Source organism: Ranitomeya variabilis, chromosome 1 (assembly GCF_051348905.1).
Source record: "Ranitomeya variabilis isolate aRanVar5 chromosome 1, aRanVar5.hap1, whole genome shotgun sequence".
In the NCBI taxonomy this organism is placed as follows: Eukaryota; Metazoa; Chordata; class Amphibia; order Anura; family Dendrobatidae; genus Ranitomeya; species Ranitomeya variabilis.
The window spans coordinates 273,015,844-273,035,495 of record NC_135232.1 but is presented as its reverse complement, the minus strand read 5'-3'; the positions used below and the strand labels follow the sequence as shown (position 1 = coordinate 273,035,495).

The 19,652-nt window shown below is 47.2% G+C and overlaps 2 protein-coding genes across 12 annotated transcripts in view; one reads left to right on the top strand and one right to left on the bottom strand.

The window, feature by feature from the left end:
• The window catches only part of EIF4ENIF1 (eukaryotic translation initiation factor 4E nuclear import factor 1), a 59,269-nt gene extending 56,889 nt beyond the window's left edge, over positions 1-2,380 (bottom strand). For 2 of the 8 annotated variants that reach the window (XM_077293907.1, XM_077293950.1), the window contains exons 1-2: positions 2,117-2,380; positions 773-891 (exon numbers count right to left, since the gene is read on the bottom strand). In XM_077293907.1, the coding sequence (XP_077150022.1) occupies positions 773-862 (90 nt within the window). In that variant the 5' untranslated portion in view covers positions 863-891; positions 2,117-2,380. Of the gene's footprint in view, positions 1-772; positions 892-1,876; positions 2,032-2,094 lie in introns of those variants that run through there. The other 6 variants (XM_077293914.1, XM_077293941.1, XM_077293960.1 and 3 more) reach the window with 5 other exon arrangements.
• The window catches only part of SFI1 (SFI1 centrin binding protein), a 150,172-nt gene continuing 132,766 nt past the window's right edge, over positions 2,247-19,652 (top strand). Inside the window, exons 1-5 of one of the 4 annotated variants that reach the window (XM_077293887.1) lie at positions 2,284-2,383; positions 11,267-11,431; positions 13,321-13,392; positions 16,563-16,673; positions 17,738-17,832. In XM_077293887.1, coding sequence (XP_077150002.1) covers positions 11,343-11,431; positions 13,321-13,392; positions 16,563-16,673; positions 17,738-17,832 — 367 coding nt within the window. In that variant the 5' untranslated portion in view covers positions 2,284-2,383; positions 11,267-11,342. Of the gene's footprint in view, positions 2,384-11,026; positions 11,191-11,266; positions 11,432-13,320; positions 13,393-16,562; positions 16,674-17,737; positions 17,833-19,652 lie in introns of those variants that run through there. The other 3 variants (XM_077293870.1, XM_077293878.1, XM_077293896.1) reach the window with 3 other exon arrangements.

Genomic DNA, 19,652 nt, shown 5'->3' with positions numbered 1-19,652 from the left:
TTTGCCGTTGTGCAAACGATTTGCACGATTCTTGTCCAACACCAAGGACAGGTTCATGCGAGCATATAAGAAATCATTCAGAAAGCTCAGACTATTTTTTTCCCCCCCACTTCTCATTCGTGTGCAGACAGTATATAGCGGTTTTATTTACAACAGTGGTTAATATAGAAGACCATTTAGTTTTTTAGGTTACAGTATTGCAATAAATCTGTAAAATAACTGATGGCATACCCGTGGCCCTGTATGGCACCCAACTATTTTTGCACACAAACTTACATGAGCGAGTCTCCTCTGATTTACAAAAGAAACTAATGAAAGATTAGATATATATTTTTTTCTACATTAGATGCAGTCTGTAGATCTGCACTATCCCACTGAGTAACATTGCCGCGAGTGTGGTCGTATTTTTATGGATACAGTCATGTGAATGAGCCCCCAACAGTACACTTGAAAAACCTAAGATAACACGAGTGGAGGTTTTAAAGTGGCCAGCATTCCAAAACTAATTTTATGTCTCAGCAAGTCAGGACAATCCCAGGTTCATGCAATCAACTCTTATTAAGGCAAACAAATGAGGCTTTTTCAGAAGAAAATGTGATTTTACAAAGCAGAACTGATGATGTTGTTATCTAGGCATTACAGGGAGAGGGGTTTTAAGGGTGCTGAAGAATATGGATGCCAACTGATGACCTAGGTAAATTATATGGCCAGCAATAAGTCCTTAAAATACGCTTCTTAGCACTGCAAGATCAAATCAATACAGCCATGATACCTTTGAGTATCTGTGGTGAGACTTGCATCGGGGAGCCTTCCTGATGTCTGCAAAAAGATCTCTACTGTCAGAATCTTCTTTATGATCCATCCCGACAAGCCCAAAAAGCCAATGAAGACCTGAAGAAACAGTACAATTCTTAATTAATAAACAGCCAACATGTGACAAGCTGAAGGCAACTTATTTCACAACTATAAAGTAGAAATATGATAATCCTGAAGCAGTGTTACCCCATACCACTATCCCCTTTACTTTTATGGCTGGTATCTTAAAGGAGGTCCCCGATTCGCAGTGCCGGACAGCAGCCACTAACGAAGCCGTGCTCTTGTAGATCCAGAGCAGGTTACATCTCAAGCTGAAAACAGCTGATGGGTGGGAGTCAGACACCTGGCATCACCACCAATCATATATTGGTGATCTATTCTAAAGATTGGGCATAGGGAAACACCCATTTAATGGAGTTCCTAGTTCAGAAAATCTTTGCCCCCCAGCCTGAAACACAGTTCTTTACTCCCCCCCTTGTGTCCAGCAATGAGCCTCCACTGCTGCTCCTGGTGTCATTGTTATAAGTGCTGACATGTAGACAGCAGCAGCCAATCAGTGAGCTCAGAAGCTCTGCTACCGATGACGACAAGTTACTCAGCCACTGACCTCACTGACCGGTTGCAGCGCTACTGATGCAATGAGCACTGAGCACTGCCAATAACGAGACACTGGGGAGCAGCAGAGACTCGGAGTAAAGCACACATTCACTAGAACCTATTCCTACAATACAGTCCACCAATGTCTGACCAGCAGGCAGTGAGCAGTAACGCAGTCTGTTCTCAGAGAACAGTCCACAGCCGGGGAAAGGGGGCTTCTGAGGCTGGAGACTCCCAATCAGCCTCCATTTCCTACAGCCATGCCCACTACAGAGGATACAGAGCCGGCTGTGTGCACAGGGGACAGCGCCGCCCTGAGGTGGGCAGACGAGCACCTGCTGTTTATGTCTGGACTCAAGTAAACAAACCAGCTCCCAGTCCCACCAGACCGGCTGATAACTGCAAACAATAGCACGCACTGAAGGTAAACAGACGCCTCCCCACTACATAGGGCTCGGACTACCGGTGTGGGGGTCCCAGACACTTCCCGAGCACAGGAACAGAAGCCCTCCCCTGGCGAGCAGGTCCTGAGGACTAACGTCTGCACCGGGAGCGCACACGGCTATAGGAAGCAGAGCCGGGCACCTGCCGCCGGCACTACCCCGCCTCACCTGAGTGCACCCCCACTGAGCCCCAGCTCCCCCCCTCTAATACCCCCCGCCGCGGACACACGCCGCTTACGCAGGGCACGCACAGCACGTACCGGCCCCGCGGCTCCCCTCCTTCCGCCGGTCTGCTCTCTACTGGGAGCTTCGGGGCCTTCTTTGTCGTCTTGTCTCACGTCACGCCGGTCTGCAAAAATCCAGCTCCCGGCCAACTCAGGCACCGAAAGCCGCCTACGTCGCGAGGACCCCGAACGTGCAACGTCACTAGATAACGTCACGGGGCGTGCCAACCGACTGCTTAACCCCTTAACTAGTGGCACAGCGCTGACCACGTGACGCGGATGATGTTGTGGATTAAAGTGAAAGTGAGTGCACAGCCGGCGTGTGCGCTATATAGCGACCGGAGAGCCCCGCCTCACTGTCCGCCCCGTGCGGTAAGGCAGAGCAGCGTGGGGCGCATGTGAGCACGGCCACGGGTGGTTATTACTTAGCGCCCCCTGTGGGTCACTGCTGGCAGCTCTGTGTAGTGTGATCACCGGGATATCAGCGGGCGAGTGACCTGGCAGTTATTGTCAGTGGCAACAAATGGATAACACTGCTGGGAACGTGATCTCGGCTATAAACCCCAGCCTGTGTCAGTGGCTGATCACCCTGTAGAGGTGGCTAGTGCTGATCGTCATCCCTCCGGCGGTGATCACACATGTCCAGCCTGTGTCAGTGGCTGATCACCCCGTAGCTGTGGCTAGTGCTGATCGTCATCCCTCCGGCGGTGATCACACATGTCCAGCCTGTGTCAGTGGCTGATCACCCTGTAGCGGTGGCTAGTGCTGATCGTCATCCCTCCGGCGGTGGTCACACATGTCCAGCCTGTGTCAGTGGCTCATCACCCTGTAGAGGTGGCTAGTGCTGATCGTCATCCCTCCGGCGGTGATCACACATGTCCAGCCTGTGTCAGTGGCTGATCACCCTGTAGCGGTGGCTAGTGCTGATCGTCATCCCTCCGGCGGTGATCACACATGTCCAGCCTGTGTCAATGGCTGATCACCCCGTAGCTGTGGCTAGTGCTGATCGTCATCCCTCCGGCGGTGATCACACATGTCCAGCCTGTGTCAGTGGCTGATCACCCTGTAGCGGTGGCTAGTGCTGATCGTCATCCCTCCGGCGGTGATCACACATGTCCAGCCTGTGTCAGTGGCTGATCACCCTGTAGAGGTGGCTAGTGCTGATCGTCATCCCTCCGGCGGTGATCACACATGTCCAGCCTGTGTCAGTGGCTGATCACCCTGTAGAGGTGGCTAGTGCTGATCGTCATCCCTCCGGCGGTGATCACACATGTCCAGCCTGTGTCAGTGGCTGATCACCCTGTAGAGGTGGCTAGTGCTGATCGTCATCCCTCCGGCGGTGATCACACATGTCCAGCCTGTGTCAATGGCTGATCACCCCGTAGCTGTGGCTAGTGCTGATCGTCATCCCTCCGGCGGTGGTCACACATGTCCAGCCTGTGTCAGTGGCTGATCACCCCGTAGCTGTGGCTAGTGCTGATCGTCATCCTCCGGCGGTGGTCACACATGTCCAGCCTGTGTCAGTGGCTCATCACCCTGTAGAGGTGGCTGGTGCTGATCGTCATCCCTCCGGCGGTGATCACACATGTCCAGCCTGTGTCAATGGCTGATCACCCCGTAGCTGTGGCTAGTGCTGATCGTCATCCCTCCGGCGGTGGTCACACATGTCCAGCCTGTGTCAGTGGCTGATCACCCCGTAGCTGTGGCTAGTGCTGATCGTCATCCCTCCGGCGGTGATCACACATGTCCAGCCTGTGTCAGTGGCTGATCACCCTGTAGCTGTGGCTAGTGCTGATCGTTATCCCTCCGGCGGTGGTCACACATGTCCAGCCTGTGTCAATGGCTGATCACCCCGTAGCTGTGGCTAGTGCTGATCGTTATCCCTCCGGCGGTGGTCATACATGTCCAGCTTGTGTCAGTGGCTCATGACCCTGTAGAGGTGGCTAGTGCTGATCGTCATCCTCCGGCGGTGGTCATACATGTCCAGCCTGTGTCAGTGGCTCATGACCCTGTAGAGGTGGCTAGTGCTGATCGTCATCCTCCGGCGGTGGTCACACATGCCCAGCCTGTCAGTGGCTGATCACCCCGTAGCTGTGGCTAGTGCTGATCGTTATCCCTCCGGCGGTGGTCACACATGTCCAGCCTGTGTCAGTGGCTGATCACCCTGTAGAGGTGGCTAGTGCTGATCGTTATCCCTCCGGCGGTGGTCACACATGTCCAGCTTGTGTCAGTGGCTCATGACCCTGTAGAGGTGGCTAGTGCTGATTGTCATCCCTCCGGCAGTGGTCACACATATCATCAATCTGGCTGATCGTTACTCGGACGCCTCTGCCCTGTGCCAGTCATTGCACAGGCTGCCCATTTATTATAGGATCCAATTTAAACTTCTTGTTCTCACCCACAAAGCTCTCCACAGTGCGGCACCCCTCCTACATCTCCTCCCTCATTTCCGCAAACGACATTCGACTAACCTCTGCACTAATCTGTACCTCCCACTCCAAGGTCCAAGACTTCTCCCGAGTTACACCAATACTCTGGAATGCTCTACCCCAAGAAATTAGGACTAACCACAACTTTTAGGCGCTCCCTTAAGACACATCTGTTTAAAGCAGCCTATCACGTTTCCTAATCAAAGTCCTTTTATATATAGCCCATTCAGCATTTATCTGATCATAATCCTCCATCAAACTCCACCGCACCCAAAATCACCACACATACTGACTGGTGACCAGCTCATGCAGCCTTTATCTATCCCCAATCCCTCAAGATGGCTGGACCATCACTGTAAATACACTGTGTTCCAAATTATTATGCAAATTGGATTTAAGCGTCATAAAGATTTAATTGTTTTGTTTTTCAAATAAACTCATGGATGGTATTGTGTCTCAGGGCTCAATGGATCACTGAAATCAATCTTAAACACATGTGATAATTGGTTTTCCAGGTGATTCTAATTAAAGGAAAACTACTTAAAAATGATGTTCCACATTATTAAGCAGGTCACAGTTTTCAAGTTACATGGGAAAGAAAAAGGATCTCTCTGCTGCTGAAAAGCATCAAATAGTGCAATGCCTTGGTGAAGGGATGAAAACATTAGAAATTTTCCAAAAACATAAACGTGATCATCGTACTGTTAAGAGATTTGTGGCTGTATCTGAGCACAAATGTGTTTGTGCTGATAAAGGCATAATGAGGAAGATTTCTGCCAGGCAAGTTCATCGGATTAAGAGAGCAGCTGCTAAAAAGTCATTACAAAGCAGCAAACAGATATTTGAAGCTGCCGGTGCCTCTGGAGTCCCTCGAACCTCAAGGTGTAGGCTCCTTCAAAGGCTTGCTGTGGTGCATAAACCTACTATTCGGCCTCCGTTAAACAGTGTTCACAAGCAGAAATGGTTGTATTGGGCCCAGACATACATGAGGATTAATTTCCAAACAGTCTTGTTTACTGATAAGTGTTGAGCAACCCTGGATGGTCCAGATGGATGGAGTAGTGGATGGTTGGTGGATGGCCACCATGTCCCAACAAGGCTGCAACGTCAGCGAGGAGGTGGAGGAGTCATGTTTTGGGCCAGAATCATGGGAAACAGCTGGTAAGGCCCTTTAAGGTTCCTGAAGGTGTGAAAATGACCTCTGCAAAGTACATAGAGTTTCTGACTGACAACTTTCTTCTATGGTCTAAAAAGCAGAAACGTGCCTTCAGGAGCAAAACCATCTTCATGCTGACAATGCCCCATCTCATGCTGCAAAGAATACCTCTGAGTCATTGGCTGCTATGGGCATAAAATGAGATAAACTCATGGTGTGGCCACCATCTTCCCCTGACCTCAACCCTATAGAGAACCTTTAGCGGATCATCAAGCAAAAGATCTATGAGGGTGGGAGGCAGTTCACATCCAAACAGCAGCTCTGGGAGGCTATTCTGACTTCGTGCAAAGGAATACAAGCAGAAACTCTCCAAAAACTCACAAGTTCAATGGATGCAAGAATTGTGAATGTGATATCAAAGAAGGGTCTTATGTTAACATGTAACTTGGCCTGTTGGGATGTTTTGGCGTTAAATAGCTTTTTTGTTCAGTGAATGTGACCTAATGCTGCAAATTCCACAAATGAGCATTTTCAGTTCTTTAAAACATATCAAATGTTTAGAAATTCTACTGTGCATAATAATTAGGAACAGTGCATTTTGAGTTTTTATTCATTTTGTAGATTATGCTGTTATCATTGGGAGGTTTCTTCAATAAAATTCGATGTATAATCTAACGGGTGATGACTTTTATTAGACTGACTGTCATTTGCACCGATCATTTAGGAAAATCTAATAAAAATTAATTTGCATAATAATTTGGAACATAGTGTACACAGCTGTCCTTTGTGTCTCCCCCACCTCATTGTAGATTGTAAGCTCTCACGAGCAGGGTCGTCATTATCTTTGCTTTAATTATTATATTGTTGTACATTGTTACTTATGACTGTTGTGTATGAACTGCTGAATTGTAAAGCGCTGGGAATATGTTGGCGCTATATAAATAAAGATTATTATTAATAAGTGATGCACATGCCATACGCTTCAGTGCAAACCATAGGCGACTTGTCTGTAACTTGGTGATTTTATTTGCGGGACTAAAATACAGTAGTCACACGACATGGCTGTGTGGCCACGATTTGGAATAGCAGTGTTTTGGACACAGCTCACCTGCCCTGCATCCAAACCGTTGCGTTCTACATTAGAAGCACAGTGGATGAGATTTCTAGAAACCCCATGCCCACTGTGCTGCTATTAATTCTGCGTAAACTCACCCGCGGTGTGGGATTATGATCCGCAGCATGTGAATGTTGGCAGTGGAGACGCTAGTCTCCTCTGTAGTCTCACCCATAGCCATTCTTTACATGTGTTATATCTGCACAGGTCACTAAGAACGTGCGGATTTAACTGCGTGATTAGAACACAGTGAAGATACGCTGCATCCAAACGCTGCTATTCCTGATCGTGGGCACATAGCCTACCAAGTCACATTCATGCTTTTGTGACGCGACCCATCACCAGAAGGTGAGCAGATCGATATGTGGACTCCAATCTATCCACCAGGTAAGTCGGCTCTTGCTGCTGGACGGGAGGCTCACAAATCTCTTACCTTCCAGGAGATCCCAGAAGGAAAGAGATCAGGGAACCTCTCGTCTGGTGGCCAGAGATTACAGACTGCCTGGCTGATGGACCACAATCCCGTGAATCGATCCTCCCATCTCAAGTCGTCATGAATTCCCCACCTTGGGAAGCGGGTTCTCGGCAGATGCGAGTCTTCATGCAGGCACTTATGAGCGACTATGCACTTCTCATTAATGGTCGTGCTACTTTGCTTTATTTGCATCCCTCAACATCGGAGACCGGCGGTCCAGCTCTGCATCTGAGATGGCACAAGGGTCTGGTTGTATGTCTGATCCATGTCTCCACGGCACAGGTAAGGCAGTGCTGGTGTGGTTCATACTTGCCATTGCGCAGTTATCTCGGATGCAGGAGGACTGGTGGCTGTGGGAGGAAAACGGAGGTCTCCAGGTAGAGTGACTGTACAGGACAAGTGCATAGGCATTTCTCAGTGGCAGCGTGCACGGTCAATTTAAAGGGAACCTGGCACGTAAAATAACGCTGCTAACCTGCAGATAATAGCGTTCTGACACTGCGGCATCGGCACTGAGAGCCCCTCTGCCAGGAGGAAATTAACTTTATTCTTCCAGCAGCGTTCAGCCTCCACTCATAGAGATGATGCATGCGCGGTTTCAGTCACCACTCTGTGCATAGTGAGCTGTGGCTTTAACCGGACCCCCAACACTGACTGACATCAGGCTCAGCAATAGGGTTGGCTGTCAGTCAGTGCTGGGGGAGCAGTTTTCTAAAATAAATTTGTGTAAAAAAAGAGGACATTTCACCTCAGCCGGGTTCAGACGAGCATATTTATTTACTTGCTTATACTGTACAATTAATTCCACAGCGCTTTACAGACATCATCACTGTCCCCATTGGTGCTCACAATCTAGATTCCCTACCAGTATGTCTTTGGAGTGTGGGAGGAAACTGGAGTACCCGGAGGAAACCCATGCAAACACGGGAGAGAACATACAAACTCCTGGCAGATGTTAGGCAAATGACAAAAACGATTTTCATCCCAGCAAGTGACACATCGCTGCAATCAGGGTCTCTGTCTTTACCTTACGCAGCTCTCAGGTTAGGTGGCAAGAACCTGGTGACAGATTCCCATTAATAATTGTAATGAATCCATAGAGAACTCATGACATGACGATGGTGACCCATATGTGATTGTTTTCTTTACTCACCTATTGACGTATAATGAGCGAGTCTGATCCGGAATTCAGATTAAGGCCAGTCTTACACGTCCAGATAATTCCGGTACCGGAAAAATCGGTACCGGAGTTATCCGTGTCCATGTGCTCACGTGGCACATCAGTGTGGCACACATGCGGCAGCCGTGTGCCGCCCATATGCCGACTGAGTACCACATGGACCGTGCAGGAGACAGCGCTACAGTAAGCGCTGTCCCCTGCTTTGGGTGCTGAAGCTGGAATTCATTCCTTCTTCCTAGCAGCGTTCGCTGGAGAGAAGGAATGAAAAATCAATGTTTTTTTTATTATTTTTGTGTTTAAAATAAAGATCCTTGTCACCTGCCGCCTCCCACCCCCTGTGCGCCCGCCCGCTGGAAATAACATACTCACCCAGCTCCCTCGATGCTTCCTCTCAGCGTCGCAGCTTGTCCTGTATGAGCGGTCACGTGGTGCCGCTCATTACAGTGATGAATATGCGGCTCCACCCCTATGGGAGGTGGAGACGCATATTCATCACTGTAATGAGCGATACCGCGTGACCGCTCATACAGGACAAGCTGCGGCGGTGAGAGGAAGCATCGAGGGAGCTGGGTGAGTATTTTATTTCCAGCGGGCGGGCGCACAGGGGGTGGAAGGTTACCGGGAACATTATTTTAACCACAAAAAAACAATGATTTTTCATTCCTTCTCTCCAGCGAACGCTGCTGGGAAGAAGGAATAAATTCCGGCTTCAGCACCCAAAGCAGGTGACAGCGCTTACTGTAGCGCTGTCTCCTGCATGGTCCGTGTGGTACTCAGTCGGCACACGGCTGCTGCACGTGTGCCACACTGATGTGCCACGTGAACACACGGACACGGATAACTCCGGTACCGGAATTATCTGGACGTGTGAGACTGGCCTAATGGGTCCGTGTGATCCGTGCGCTCCCACGAACACTGACATGTTTCCGTGTTTTTCAAACGGACACACGGTCCGTGAAAACACACTGACATGTGCAGAGACACATTGATTTTAATGTGTCTACGTGAGTCAGTGTCTCCGGTACGTGAGAAAACTGTCACCACATGTACCGGAGCCACTGACGTGTAAAACAGGCCTAAAGTAGTGCATGCTGCCATTTTTTACACCTAGACCATCACAACAACCAACATTGACTTGCATTGGTTGGTGTGCTGTATATATGCTATCAGTTTCACATCCAGACAATATAGGGGGCGATTATATGCTCATCTGAACAAGCCCCTTTCACACGACCGATTGTCTCTGGGAGCTGCTCAGATATCCAATTTTTTTTTTCAGGAAGAGTCACAAATCAGAATCGCCTATTCAGTTCTGTCAGTCCATGAAAACCTTGTGTAGCACAGGGATGGCATCCTGGTTGCATACTAGTGAGGTCTGTTTTTCACAGTTTGATACAGGAAGCCAGGAAAAAATCTCTGACCAAACAATAATGAGAATCAGATAGACTATGTTCACATAACGGTTTAGCCCATGTACTGTGTCTCCAATGGATCCTAAGATTCAAAGCCCCCCACTAAACAGGATTCGGTTCTGTGTGCTGACGGGGTCACTGACAGTAATGATGCTGATGGGGTCACTGACAGTAATATGGGGTCACAGTGCGCTCAGACATACATCTTTTTCGTCAGTATACGCCTATTGGAGATGGGCAGTAAGGCAGAATTTTCATGGATGTATCAAAGTATGAATAGTATCAATCAAAACCCCAGAATTGCCACTTTTCTATAAACGTACTTAGAAAGAAAAATACAATAAAAATCAATCAAAAGATCATACGTGCCCCAAAATGGTACCGATAAAAACATCTGCTCGGCAGGCAAAAAACAAGCCCTCACTTTGCTCGATGGAGGGAAAAATAAAGTTCAAAGTCTGGACATTGTTATGGCGGTAACGTCTCTGCGTGTGCCCATAGGCAGATGGCAGCCGTATGACCATGCCTGCAATGAGCTCCCCCTTGTGGTCGGTGCAGACATCCAGAATGTGATCATTTACAAGAGTGCTAGCTTGTGCACTTGGCGCTGCACACATCTCCCAAGGTAGCAGCTCTACTTAGCCCCAAAAACGCACTTACCAAGAAGATAAGGCTTCTTTCACACTAGCGTCGGGCTCGGCCCGTTGCAGTGCGTCGGGCCGAGGTTACCGACGCTAGCGTTGTATACGCCGCACAACGGGGGCAGCGGATGCATTTTTCCAGCGCATCCGCCGCCCCATTGTGAAGTGCGTGGAGGTGGGGGCGGAGTTCCGGCTGCGCATGCGCGGTCGGAAATGGCGGTCCGTCGGCAGCAAAAAACGTTACATGTAACGTTTTTTGCAGCTGACGGTCCGCCACAACACGCCGCAACCGTCGCGCGACGTGTGGCAATGCGTCGCAAATGCGTCGCTAATGTTAGTCAATGGTGAAAAAACGCATCCTGCAAGCACTTTTGCAGGATGCGTTTTTTCGCCAAAACGACGCATTGCAAAAAACGCTAGTGTGAAAGTAGCTAATGCATAATGCAACACTTGGGAAAGGCAGGAGCAGTGCGGGTTTTATTCAGGCGACAATGGAGACATGCCATCACGTTATTTCTTCTTCGGAGGCTCCTGCCCGCACTGTATGTCATGCCGCCCTGTGCCAGCAGATGGCGCTGTGCTGCATTCTGGAATCACAGGCGTCCTGTGGCTAAGACAACGAGCGGGAAGTGGAGCGCGGATGTGGCGGTGCCCGGAGCTGCCGTGACCGGGGCTGACAGATGGAGCGTCCGCTGAGAGACCGGTATGACGCCCATGTAGGGTTGCGTGTGGAGACTGGTGTCTGCTCACTGTCATTACATAATGATTGCTTCTTCTAGGCAGAAGGCACATAAGGCTGCCATAGCCAAATTGCCTCCCAAAGTCCCAGCTGTGGCCCTCAGGGGCCCTGCCAACATGAGGCAGGCTAGGGGCAGCCGTCCTGGACCCTACCGAGTGAACTACACCTGGAAACGTGGCGGGAGGCTGAAGGAGCTGCGCATCAGGTACGTGGGGGCTCAGGTCAGTGGGGAACTACAACTTCCAGCATTCTCTGACTGCTTGTGGCATACAGGGCATCCTGGGAGTCACAGCAGCTGGAGTTCTGCAGGCTGCTGATCCCTGCTGCACAGCATCTGGCCTTGTGTAGGGCAAGTGGGCGCCTGCGTAATGTGAACAGAGGTTTTTGTTTTCCCAAATCTGCTAAAGAAGTAATTTGTAGCCTGTGAGCGGAGGTGGGCCCTGAGTGGGGTCTTCTGGCTGCTGCCTAAGCCGCTCTACCAGCCGTGTGTGGTCACATCCATTGCTTCCCCGATGACAGTGGCTGATTGTTTGGTGCTGTCTGGTCTTGTTTAGGTCACAACCGTTGTTGGAGGCTTCTTTGCGAATTCCCTCAAGTTAGAAAAAAATCAAACCCCGCTCCATGCAGCGCTGTAAGGCTACGTTCACATTTGCGTTGTTGGGCGCAGCGTCGTCGACGCAACGCATGTCAAACGCATACACAATGCAGCGTTTTTTGACGCATGCGTTGTCCTATACAATTGAAGATCCAAAATGCCCCCCAAAAAATAAATTTAGTCAAAAGGCGCATGCGTCTAAAAACACGGCTCAACGCAGGCAACTGCGCCCTATGCGTTTTTCATAGACACTAATGTGTTTTTTTGGCGCATTTACGACGCAAGTGCGTTGCATGCGTTTTTCTTCGGAAATGTGACGCATCAAAACTGCAACCTGTAGCGTTGTCCGCGCCCTGTCTGGTGCGCCAAAAAAACGCATGCGTCATACAACGCATGACAACGCATACCGGCGCATGTCCATGCGCCCCCCATGTTAAAGATAGGGGCGCATGACGCATGCGTCGGTGTCCATCGACGACGCTGTGCCCAAAGACGCAAATGTGAATGTAGCCTTATTTGGTGGAAGTCAGATGCCGTTACTGATGCATCCAGCACTGTGCTGTAATCGCAATGTAGATGTGAATAGAATTTAAAGGAAACCTTCAAAATCGTAATCTACCTACAGATATAGGGTGATCCGCATAAATAGGGTATCAATCATGTGTGTCTGCTTTACTGGAGCAGCGGCTACAGGGGGAAATGAATTTATGTTCTCACTGCTCGCTTCCAGTCATCAGGACGATGGAGAGGTTGTTACTATCACCGCTCACTACACTGTGAGTGCAGCTGCAATCACTCCCCTGCAGATTGACAACCTGCGCTGCACACTGGCGCTAGCACTGAAAACGCTGCAGAGGGGACGAGCACTGAAAACGCTGCAGAGCGAGGCGAGCACTGACGCTGCTGCAGAGCGAGGCGAGCACTGACGCTGCTGCAGAGCGGGGCGAGCACTGACGCTGCTGCAGAGCGGGGCGAGCACTGACGCTGCTGCAGAGCGGGGCGAGCACTGACGCTGCTGCAGAGCGGGGCGAGCACTGACGCTGCTGCAGAGCGGGGCGAGCACTGACGCTGCTGCAGAGCGGGGCGAGCACTGACGCTGCTGCAGAGCGGGGCGAGCACTGACGCTGCTGCAGAGCGGGGCGAGCACTGACGCTGCTGCAGAGCGGGGCGAGCACTGACAACGCTGTTATTTACATAACATGGATAAGCGACATAACTTCTGTCAGGAAGTGTACTTTATGTCTCTAGCTCATGGTTATCTGCGGTCTCTGACGCAACCTGATGCTGCTAGATTGCGGAATTGATAAGGCAGTGATGTCATGAGAAGTTGGTGCAGTGTCTGGACCCCTACCACTTGGGAATTGGTTAAATAAAAAGGACACCAACTTGCTGGGAAGAAGCCGTGATCCTAAATGGCCTCTTTCACTAATCATTTTGGAAGGCCACATTACTCGAAATAAGTGTGCTTATAAGTGTCTAACCAAATACTTTATCTATAGGCATCTGGCCCGAAAGTTCCTATACCTGTGGATAAGGAAAAGTTTTGGGCGGGTCCTTCCATCCACTGCAAGGTAAAGTTACTAAAGCTTTTTAGTCTGTGCACACCAAGTATAGTGCACACCAGGTATACTGCCCGTTCACAAAACTTCTCTCCAGGTAACACAAACGGCTGGTAAACTACTTTTGCTAAATATAACTTTTGCAGCCAGTGATTAGGCATTGCCACACATAGGTTGTGGAAGTGTTTTTCAGCCCCCATTAAAAAATTTTTCTCCAAAATACCTGAGAGTGATATAAAATGTGTTTCCTATTACAGTTGGCTTTGCGTGTAAGGCTACTTTCACACTAGCGTCGATACGGGTCCGTCGCTATGCGTCGGGCCGATGCACGTTGTGAAAATGTGGCACGACGTGGGCAGCGGATGCAGTTTTTCAACGCATCCACTGCCCAGACTAAAGTCCGGGGAGGAGGGGGTGGAGTTTCGGCCGCGCATGCGCGGTAGAAAATGGCGGACGCGACGTACGAAAAAACGTTCACTTGAACCTTTTTTTCGCTACGACGGTCCGCCAAATACCGACGGATCCAGTGCACGACGGGTGGCCATACGTCACAATCCGTCGGCAATACAAGTCTATGGGAAAAAAACGCATCCTGCGGGCACATTTGCAGGATCCATTTTTTTTCCCAAAACGACAGATTGCGATGTATCTCTCTCTCTCTCTCTCCCTCTCCCTCTCCCTCCCTCATAACACTGGATGCGTTGCACACGTTTTCAGCTATTTTTCCAACGTCCGTCGGTTCACTGCACTGTGACGCAGGTCGACCGACGATCACTTACCGTATATACTCGAGTATAAGCCGAGATTTTCAGCCCACTTTTTTGGGCTGAAATTGCCCCTCTCGGCTTATACTCGAGTCATACCGGGGGTCGGGAGGGGAGGGGGAGCGGGGGCTGTCTAAAAATACTCACCTAGTCCAGGCGCGGTCCCTGCTTCCCTGGCGCCGGCAGCAGCAGCTGCAGCTTCTTCCTGTACTCAGCGGTCACATGGTCCCGCTCATTACAGTAAATGAATATTCGGCTCCGCCTCCCATAGGGGTGGAGCCGCCTATTCATTACTGTAATCAGCGGTACTATGTGACCGCTGAGTACAGGATGAAGCGATGCGGCGCCGGAGAAGCAGGATCTACACAGCGGCAGGACCACGTGAGTATACGGGGAGGGGAGCGCAGCGCTGCGCGATAGTCACCTGCTCCTCGTTCCGGGCGCCGATCTGTCTCCAGCAGTGACGCTGAGGTCAGAGGGCGCGGTGACGTGGTCAGTGTGCGCCCTCTGCTGAACGTCAGTGCTGGAGACAGATCGGCGCCCGGAACGAGGAGCAGGTGACTATTGAAAGTGCCGGGGGCCTGAGCGACGGAGAGGTGAGTATGTGATTTATTTTTTTTATCGCAGCAAATGGGGCAAGTGTCTGTATGGAGCATCTATGGGGCCATAACGTTCCTGCAGCACTATATGGGGCCATAACATTCCTGCAGCACTATATGGGGCCATAACATTCCTGCAGCACTATATGGGGCCATAACATTCCTGCAGCACTATATGGGGCCATAACGTTTCTGCAGCACTATATGGGGCCATAACGTTTCTGCAGCACTATATGGGGCCATAACGTTTCTGCAGCACTATATAGGGGCATAATGTTTGTGCAGCACTATATGGGGCAAGTGTCTGTATGGGGCCATAATTAACGTTTGTAGGGCACTACGGCATATGGGGCAAATGTCTGTATGGAGCATCTTATAGGGCCATAAGGTTTGTGCAGCACTATAAGGGGCAAATATCTTTATAGAGCATCTTATGGGGCCATAATCAGCATTTGTGCAGCATTATATTGGGCAAATGTGTCTATGGAGCATATTATGAGGCCTTTATTAACCTTTATGCAGGATTATATGGGGCATATTTTAATATGGAACATCTTTTGGGGCCATAATGAACAGTATGGAGCATTATATGGGGCTCCTGATTCAATATGGATATTCAAAGACACTTAACCTACTGATGTCTCAATTAATTTTACTTTTATTGGTATCTATTATTACTTTTGACATTTACCGGTAGCTGCTGCATTTTCCCCCCTAGGCTTATACTCGAGTCAATAAGTTTTCCCAGTTTTTTGTGGCAAAATTAGGGGGGTCGGCTTATACTCGAGTATATACGGTAATTATAGTTAGGAAAATGCTCAGCCCCCCCCCCCCCCCCCATTTTGTTTAACTGTAAGGCTATGTGCACACTTTTCGGATTTGGCTGTGGAGCGGATTCGCAGCAGTTCTCCATCCAGTTTACAGTACCATGTAAACCTATGGAAAACCAAATCCGCTGTGCCCATGGTGCGGAAAATACAGCGCAGAAATGCTGCGTTGTATTTTCCGCAACATGTCAATTCTTTGTGCAGATTCCGCAGCGTTTTACACCTGTTCCTCAATAGGAATCCACAGGTGGAATCCGCACAAAACCGCAGGAAATCCGTGGCAGTGCGTTTTACCTGCGGATTTTTCAAAATCTGTGGAAAAATTCACACACGAATCTGCAACGTGGGCACATAGCCTAAGTGGGATATTTGCCAATTAAATTTATACTTTTCAGTTTGTGATATTTTATCTTTTAGTTTCTGCTGAATGTGAACATAGCTTCAAAACCTGTAGATGTAGGGTAATGCTTCTGTCTGTAAACACCAAACTGATTGCTTCTATTGTTTACTGACGTATATAAAAACATTGAGTAATTCAGAGTATCCACCTTTGTTTGCACTTCGGTAGTTTAGGAACATTTTCTTGTCAACTCTGTTTAACTACAGTGGCTTGTGAAAGTATTCACCCCCCATTGGCTTTTTAACTATTTTGTTACATTACATTCTGTGTTTAAATATTTTTGTAATCCAATTTGTGGGGATGCATCAGCTCTAAATAGTATAATTGGTGATTGAAGTAAGAAAAATATTGGCATAAATTAAATTTATGGAATCAAATAGCTAAAAATTGGCATGTGCATATGTATTCACCCCTTCTGAAAGTGAACAAAGGAATAAAGAATACACTAATATATGTAAGAAATGGGTTTTTTTTCTACGTCAAAGACATCCATAGCTTTTAAGCCCAACTATATTCAGTAGGATTTTATTTAATAAACTATTACTAACTTGTTTTCTTTCTTTTTTTAAATGAATGCAAACACATTCTATAGACGCCATTATTCCTTTCAACTACTACGTTGCTGCTTTTCTCAGTGGAAGGAGGAGTGGTGGACATTGTGTAAGGAGTGGAGGCTTAATGTCCGCGCTGAATGCCATTACAGGTAAATGGATGAATGAAAATGATAAGCTATGCTGAAAAATATCAGAATACAATCATTACATAGAATGTATATTTTACCATGAGGTTGATCTTCCAGCGATTTCTCCCCCCCCCGGCTACTTCTTAAGGGGAGCAAGTGATATATTACATGTACATTCCATATTTCTCCTTCACCAATGTGTTAAATGTGTTTTTTTTATTAGCATCACATAAAACACTATAAATCACACCTATATTGCTGCAAAAAAATTCTCAATATATTCTCTAATTTCTCTGTAAATTACACAGTATACAGCAGGGGCACATTTATAAGATTATCTCAGCACAGGAACATTTTTTTTTTTAACACATCCAAATGTGGAACTTATTTTTATTCCAAGATTTATTAATTTTAAACATACGGTACTTTGTTCATGGTGAAAACCCCTTTTATAGGAGTATTCACATATCGTACATCTATGGCATATTAACGTGATATACCCCAAATTTATGGTAGATGTCAGTTGCACAAATGGGACCTGTGTCTTTCTAGGGAACAGGGCCCTGGCATGTGCTGCAGTTATTTAAGAGGTGGTTTGTATGGGAAATTTGATTACAGCTCCACTGACATCAAGACCCTGTTCCCCAGATAGACACCGGTCCCATATGTGTGACCTGCAACTACTATACATTTATTCCATATTCTGTGAATTTGCCATAAATGTATGAGATAGGAATACTTCTTTAAATTTGTTATGTATAACGTATAAAAAAAAATATTCTTCCAATACAGTTCTGGTGCCAAGGATAATTTAGAATTCTACATGCCACGTCCAATTGCACAAACAAGCGGTGCTAGCATTTAGCTACCGTAATCTCCGTTTTTCCAGGTATTTTTTTCTGGGGAAACTTTTGGACTTGCACATTAGTTTTGGCTATCACATCAAAGTTTTTATTGCGCTGCAGAAGTTTGAGTTTGGCCTCATACTGATATTACCTCCTTCTGTATATGTTTTCTTGTCATGTTTTATATATGATAACCTTTCGGGAGCAATATACAAGTGAAATTGCTTATGACTCCTCCAGGTACACTCACTACACAATGTGTTTCAAGGCATGGAGGACCTTTGTGGTGGCACAGAAGCAAACAAAACAAAAGCATCTTATTGCCGACCAGTTTGGTAAGTATCCCTCAAAGACACTGTGTAAGATCAGTAGTGACAGAGAAAAAAATCATGCCTGCTAACTTCCAGAAACAGTTCCTCTCTCATCAATTTGATTGAATGGAAATGAGCAGTATCATACAACCTTACGTGTGATGCTGCTTCTGAGAGAAAAGTAACATCACCAACCAGTTCCAAATTCTGAGCAACTCATCTTAACACCCAGGATCTTACAAAGAATACAGAAAACTTGGTATACAATTCAGGTGCAACAGTCATTTAAGTCCTGGAGCAGCATGAAATGAAATGTTATCTTCTTTATCGGTGTGTATGGGGAGAGGGCTGAAAGACATAAAGAAAGATGAAAGGACATTTTTTTATTGTTTACTCCCATAGCAGTCAGATCTGTGCCCTCTAATCGTCACTAAAGATTAAGAAGATGCTATTTTTTTAAATCAGATATTTTTTATTAAAGTTTTCAGAACATAACAGAATTTTTTCCAAAATACCCCACAGTCTTTTCCCATTCCCAACAACTCCCCCCCCCCCCCCCCCCCCCCAACCCTGGTCCAATGATAAAATATATCACAAGAAAAATACAGACATAGATAAGGCACATATCCCAAGGCACCAGTCATGGAGTACAACTAAATCACTTTCAGGGTGATATAAACATGGTATCACGAGAATAAACTTACAGACGGTAAGCCTGGAACATTCAACCATCCTGCCCAAATTTTCTCAAACACTGCCGGTCTACCCCGTTTAAGATAAATGGCCTTCTCTCTGCATAGTATGAGGTTTAGCTTATTTACATACTCCTTCCTCGTGGGAACTTTATCTGAGATCCAGTGATATGCTATTAATTTTCTAGCAGTAAAAAGCATTCTGGCAACAGCTATTTGTGAATGATCATCTCCTCCCGCCTCCTCAACATATCCAAGCACACAGACAATAGGATCTCTGGGAATATCCTGCTCTGTGGCCATATATATTAAGTTGAGAACCATAATCCAGAATATTTGTATACAGGGACACGTCCAGAACATATGTAGGATATCTGCATTATCGAGCGTACACTTGGGACATTTTGAATTTGGCCTTAGACCTAAATCAAACAGCCACTTAGGAGTCCTATAAACCCTATAAAGGATATATAGTTGAGACAGAAAGAAGATGCTATTTAATCCTTAGACGCCACTAAGACTTTTGAATGCGGAGTTGGGGGTTACATTTTGGAGGTGCTAAAGAAAATAAGGTTGGCCCTAACTTCATTAAATGGGTTATGCTACTATATATAGCTCCAACTGCTAAAATAAGAGTGAATGGCGATATCTGAGAATCTAGAGCTATACAGGGGAACGAGATGGGGATGCTCATTGTCTCCTCTACTTTTTACCCTAGCAATTGAGCCCCTAGCCTGTATGACTAGACAACACCCCAGGGTGGACAGTTTTAAATATGGGAATAAAGAAGAAAAGGTCACTTTCTATGTGGACAAACTTGTATACAAAATGATTAATTAACTTGTAATTATAATGGAAACTATGAAAACTTTTGTGATTTTCTCAGGATTGAATATAAATTGGTCAAAGTCTACTTTGTTGCCTTTGGAAGGGATATTTTCTTAAATATTCCAATAGTTTAAAAATTCAAATATCTTGGCATATATATCACAAAAGAGACAAAAGACTATATCCTTTTGAATCTTTGTCCACTGATAACTAGCTCCAGACATATAAACATGAGTGCAAGGGGAAAATTGCCATTCTTCAGGTAGGACAAACCTCGGTATAATGTGCTTTCTGTCTAGCATTCTTTATGTACTACATAATTCA